Here is a 6,290-nt window from a genome sequence, read left to right as displayed (position 1 = left end):
ATGTATATATATGTTTACATAACCTCTTTAACACACTACTTCTCCGCTGCGAAGCGCGGGTATTTTGCTAGTACTTTTATAAAGGACTGTCTTTGTTATATTTATACATGAAAATAATCTAAATAATTTTGAAAGCATTTTATCCCACAGGAATGCCATATTTTCAAATGCTGAACTTTAAATCTGTTAAAATTAACATTTTAATAGAATCATTAAACTACATATTAATATACAGATTTGCATGTTGTTTTACTTGACCACATGGACTAGAAAATGGGCCCAGCAGCTCTGTGGTAAAGCAGGAGTGAACAAAAGATGGGAGTCCATTGCAGCAGCTCTGTTTTTCATTATGCACTTATTGTTCTGGTACTCTATGTGCCTTTTGCTGAATGTGCTGCATACTGGAGAAGTGACAAAGGATGTAGTTTGACTAAAGAACAAACATGCTAACTGATAAAAGTTTTAAAAGTTTCCACACTTCAAGCAAGCTGTGGTATAAAATAATATCATGAAAACTGTTCCTCTGCTGCAGAAATGCAGCCACTTTGTTATCTAGGAGGGATCAGGCAGCACATAGGCAGTTATCTTTCTGAGGGGAAATACAAAGGCATCTTTTTGCAGATAGATGGCTCTAATTTATCTAAGATAAAGTGTTGTACACAAAGCCCTACATGACAAATTCTAAAGTTGTTTCTAGGATTAAATGCAGGAAAAATGTAACTATTTCTGATTTAAAGTATTAATAGTCCATGTGAGCAACTAGTAGTGAACATCACTGGGCAAGGGAAAAATAAACCCTTCTTCCAGTTCTGATGCAGCCATTGTCTTGAAGTAGATGTAATCATATTAGTTCATATTGACCAGACACTGTCATAAATAAAAAGTTTTTTAATTACTTTGAGATATTTTGAAAGAATTAAGCTGATAACCACAATAAAGAAACAATAAAATGTTATATATATTTTGTATTACTTGTACCATGCACAATTTCATTCTGTTTTTCCTATTTATTTTTTTAACTTTTAAAGCATGATAGTCATTCAGTAATTCAAAGGGATTATTTGTCTCATTTTTATAGTGTATTTCATGTGGGTCCAATACTTTGCCTCATTTAAAATCAAAGAGATATCAGGATTTAAAATGTTACTTGCTCCACCATTGCTGCAGTTTTGGGTGATGCTTGTGTTTTTAAGCCAATGTTTAATTCTAAAAAAGCAAATGGATGAAATGGTCATATTGTTAAAATTCCAAAAAAAAAATGTAAATGTGTGCTTAGGTGTGTTGTTTGAAAGATTATATTTTCATTAATTAAGTCCCATAATAATTCAGCTAAATTAAATGTATAAATACTGTATAAAGTTAGTTTCCACTATCAAGCCAAGTATTCTATACACTTAGTATATTAATGTTTACAGTTAAAAACCATCAAATATGAAACCTGCTTGATCTGTTTAAGAGTCACATGGAAATATAGTTTTATAGCAGCTAATCCATTTGTTTTTTTGAACCCCACTTATCTGATTCAGGGTCTTGAGGAGCAGATGTCTATCCCATAAGCTTGTCCAGAATTGGTAACAATCTATTGTAGAGCCTTCTCACTCGTACTCAGCTATAAAGGGCCAAATTAAACTAACACAAATGGTTTTGAGCTAATAGAGGTAAATTGGAGAACTCACAGAAAACCTGATATGAACAGGAGAACAATATAAAAACATTTTTAAAATGTGCTATAGGCAGTGCCCAGGCCGGAATTCAAATCCAGAACTCTGGAGCAGCACTAACCACTGCCACCATGTAATCCTTAAAATTAAATATAAATTATAAATAATTATATTCACAAAAAACACACAATGTTGAACATAACAACAATCTGCAATTTGTACACAAAATTATATTCAGGCCTTTTAAAGCATCCAATTGATTTTGGAGGAAACAAAACTAAACAAACAAAATGTTATTTCCGGAATCCAGTTGTCCTGGAAAAGAATTCCATTTGAGATATCCAGAAATACACTTAACAAATCACATAATGGTATTAACAGTCACATTCATGCTTCACTACACTGACACAACTTTGATTCCAAAGGTAAGAGTAATAAACACTGCAAGAGAAAATTTCCTCATTTTTATTGTCAGCTTTTTTCCATCTTCTTCTTCTTAAAATTTTCCAATGATTGCAGGATGGGATAATCACTCTTTCTATATTGATGAATGTTAGCATGATTGTTATAGGTCTGTCTATTAAATAAAGAGACTGTGTTTCTATCTGTTACATAAAGCAGTGAGAACTGATTTTGAGCTCTTGCCATGCAGGTTTAAACCTGTCCAAACCTGCATGACAAATGACGACACTCTCTGCCGTTTAGTTGATTGTCAGTCACCATTTAATGCAGTTGTGTTTCCCCTTGTGTGCTGGAATCATGCTAAGTTTAAAAGTTATGCTACGTGTCAATTTGAAATTTTTAGTAAGATTGAACAAAACACCAATGTAATCTTTTCAAATGCTTACTGAGGCATACGGGGAAAACTGCATGTCTCTTTTTTTGTTTTCCTAAATTGAAATCGGGGCTTAAAGGAACATTAACTCTCTCATCAGTGGATGCAGTAAAGAAGTAAGGAAGAAAACGTCAGTTGTCTTTAGACAGCTGACAGAAAGTGATGTGCTCCGCGGCTTCGATCAATGGAAAACAAGAATGCATCAGTACATAATTGGGAATGGGGAGTATAATGAAGGGGACAAAGGATTAGAATTGTTATATAAATAAAAGTGGGCTATTGTGTCAGTCTCGCTATTTGATAGACAGACCTCGGAATTTCTTTCCTTTATTATTTATTTAATTCAATTTGGAATTATGCAGTGTAAAGGTGCTATTTGAGAAGCATGTCCCAGTATTTCATAAAGTGCATAATTCAAAGTAACATTTGGCTGGAATTTTGCATTGCCTTAAGAACTATTTCAATGTTTAGTACATATTCTCAGTTTCTAAGCTGCTCTAGATAAAAGCATCTACCAAATAAGGAATATTAATAATAATAATAACCGGTAACAACATTCAATGGCTGGCATCACAAAAAAGCTGCACATGTTTCTGTGGGTTTTCTCTGGGTGCTTAGGTTTCCTCCCACAGTCCAAAGACAAGCAGGTTACATGAATTGGCATTGCTAAATTGGCCCTTGTGTCTGTGTGTTATGTATTTGCTCTATAATGGACTGGCACCCAGTCCAGGTATTGTTCCTGTCTTGCACCGACTGATTGTTGGGATAGGCTCCATCCAACCTGCAATTCTGCCCTGAATGAGTGAAAGATGGATGGTTGGATGGGTAATTTATTTGCAGCATTATTTTTATTATATTACTTATTTGTTTTATATCATGGTTTTATTGGAAATTGATGCTAAAACCAAACCATCCAAAAAACACAGCTAATGGTATTTATTTGAGAATATCGTTAGATTGTACTAGGGTAGCTTACCACATTAAAAAGTCTGTCGAGCCAAAGCATTCAACTCACTTACTTATTTACTAAAGCACAAGATAATTACAGTATGTGATACAAAGTCAAAAGCTCTGTAAATGACAGAATAATGGAGGAAATGTACCCTAATTATCAAGTAATCTTTTCTCTAGATAGATAGATAGATAGATAGAACTTTATTTGTTCTAAGTGAGAAATTTGCCTTTTCATAAAACTGCACCTACCTATTTCTGACACCAAAAGCTTAACTCCTTTGCTACGTGGGGAGCGGTGAAAGCCGTTTGTATAATCACAAGTGAAGATAAGATAATCTCCACGTTCCGCCTTTATTCCCTTCAGGATCTGCTCCTTGTTCAAGACCAGCATACATTGACCAGTAGAAGGTTGCATTGGCGTCTCGTCTTTCTCTCTGTAGATCTGACAAGTAACACCTACATTGGTGTCACCTGTATTGCAGCTTACATTGTAATGGCTGCTCCTCCATGAAATGACATTGGGCCTCACATCCAGAATGGGTGTTTGAAAATCTGTTTAAAAAATATAACATAAAAAAATTATAACATATATAACAGGGTGGCCAACTCCGACCCTGGAGAGCCACAGTGGCTAGAGGTTTTCAATCTACCTATCTTCTTAATTAGTGACTAGTTTTTGCTAATAATTAACTTAATTTAATTTATTTGCTATTTAAGACTTAGGCCCTTTAAATCAGGGCTGAGCAACTTCAGACCTGGAGGGTTTTTGTTCCAACTCAACTGCTTCACGTGAAATCATTCATTGCTGATGATGCACTTATTGCTCAAGTGACATTTTTCTGCTTCATTTTAGTTGTATTGCTTGTTAAGATTTTGAACCCTTAATTGCTTATTTTAGTATTAAACAGCTGTATTCATTGTTTTAACTGCTCCTTATTAGCAATAAGATGCAAATGACAAAGGAACATACAGTCCTACATTTAGCTTGTCTCTATTTCCACCTGTGTCTGTTCATTATTCACTATTTGGTTTAATTAAGTACTCAAAAGGAAACTGAAGAGAAAGAGAAAAAATGAAAATTGCTCATCCATTTTAGGCTTCTTACCACTTGGATGATACATTCATCATTGGAAAGGGGAAAAACTATGATTTAAGAATGAACTGACATGGTAGAGTTAAAACACTAACAAGCCATGAAAATAAATAAACTCTGTTATTGGTGAGGATTGGCTTCTAATTAAGAAACTGGGTGGGAACAAAAACCTGCAGCCAGTCTGGCTTTCCAGGATCGGAGATGGCCACTCTGATATATAATTTAAAAAATATATAACATAATCAACTAATTCAGGAAGCATATTGAATCAGTATCATTACTGTGTACACTCTTAAAAAAAGATTTCCCAAATTTAAATAAACAGCATTTATTTTCTAATAAAAAAAGCATGGGAGCCCTTAAAGAGTTACATGCAAGAGAGTTTCACACTTAGTCAAACTATTTTGTAATAATCATCACTTCCCTTGGCACTTCTTTTATTACTATCAAGCCTTAGCTGCATATCTTAACTCTGCCTTCAACTAAGATGCTAATTGAGATTTATTTTTAGTGTGTGGTAGTAAGCCACCACAAGTTCAGTAGACCCACTTCCACTAACCATTCCCTGGGGGTTTGGCCTGGATGAATCACCAAATATCAAAGATTATTCTAAGATGCACACTTTTTTCATAAACTAATCTTGCTCAATTGGAAGAATTCCTCACCACCCTCCAGTTTGAAATGGCTAAGGGTCAGGTTACTCTTTCTGAAAGTAGACAAAATAAAATTTTATCTTCTACTCTGAATTGCCACCCCCTTGCCAAATACACAGATTATTTCATTACTTTAATACTTGCTTTAAACAATAATTATATTGTTTGATGTTGTCAATAAATATTTAACATATAACAGTTAATATATGTAAAATATGTATCTAATAAAATATTAATTCAGTGTATAATCCTGTTCAGTATATATACCAGAAAAGTAGTTTAATACAAGTTTTAATTACTCTGTCAACTTCATTATGTAGAAACAGAATCATCATGGTGGTACAAGGAATAGCACAACCATTACAAAGCACTTTGATTCCATTTGGAGTTTTCATTTTTGGACCCTGTGAGTCTTTTCCTTGTTTCCACTAAAGGACTGTTTCCCTGCTTCTTAAAGGATTTTGCCAATTCTTATCTGCTGTCTTGGTCATTGTGACAGTCTTGTACTTTGCTTCTGCTTTAAATTCTATAAATTTGTACATGTCTCACTGGCAGTTATCTGTGTTAAACTTGTATAATCATTTTTGCTAAATGTAGACAAATGATAATTGGCTTTCATTTCCATTAGGGAGGATGTATACTTTTCCTACAATGACAACCCATTGATCCTTTTCATATGGATCTCCCTTAGCTCATCTCTCTTTGTTAATATTGTTGAATATAGCACTACAGCATGAGAAACTGTGCTGGATTCCCTGGAATTTACTATTACACCCTCATTACATCAGTCTCCACAGTGGTCATAGCTTCTGCATGGTTCTTGCTTATCTTCTTTTCTGTCTTTACAGCTGTACTTATGACCATTTAAAAACTTGCCAACTGCTGACATCCTGGTGATATCCAATACTCCACGAAAGTGTGGTGACTTGAACACTATACAAGGCCAAAAATAAAGACTTCATTCACTGAGCTTCATTGGTCATTGGGCTTTATTTTTATTTGTATCTATCATGGATTTCCTGGAAGCCAAGAGTACAGATGTCCACTTTCAGTGTTACTAAAGCAGATCTGATTATAAGATATATAAGCAAGCC

The 6,290-nt window shown here is 34.3% G+C and overlaps 1 protein-coding gene across 1 annotated transcript in view; it reads right to left on the bottom strand.

Annotated features, from left to right (window-relative positions):
- Window positions 1-4,104, bottom strand: part of LOC114643166 (uncharacterized) — a 51,479-nt gene extending 47,375 nt beyond the window's left edge. Inside the window, exon 1 of the mRNA XM_051934858.1 lies at window positions 3,700-4,104. Within this exon, the coding sequence (XP_051790818.1) occupies window positions 3,700-3,865 (166 nt within the window). The 5' untranslated portion in view covers window positions 3,866-4,104. The remainder of the gene's footprint in view (window positions 1-3,699) is intronic.
- Window positions 4,105-6,290: the final 2,186 nt, after the last annotated feature.

Source organism: Erpetoichthys calabaricus, chromosome 1, assembly GCF_900747795.2.
Source record: "Erpetoichthys calabaricus chromosome 1, fErpCal1.3, whole genome shotgun sequence".
NCBI lineage: Eukaryota > Metazoa > Chordata > Cladistia > Polypteriformes > Polypteridae > Erpetoichthys > Erpetoichthys calabaricus.
This window is presented reverse-complemented; position numbering and strand designations above follow the sequence as displayed.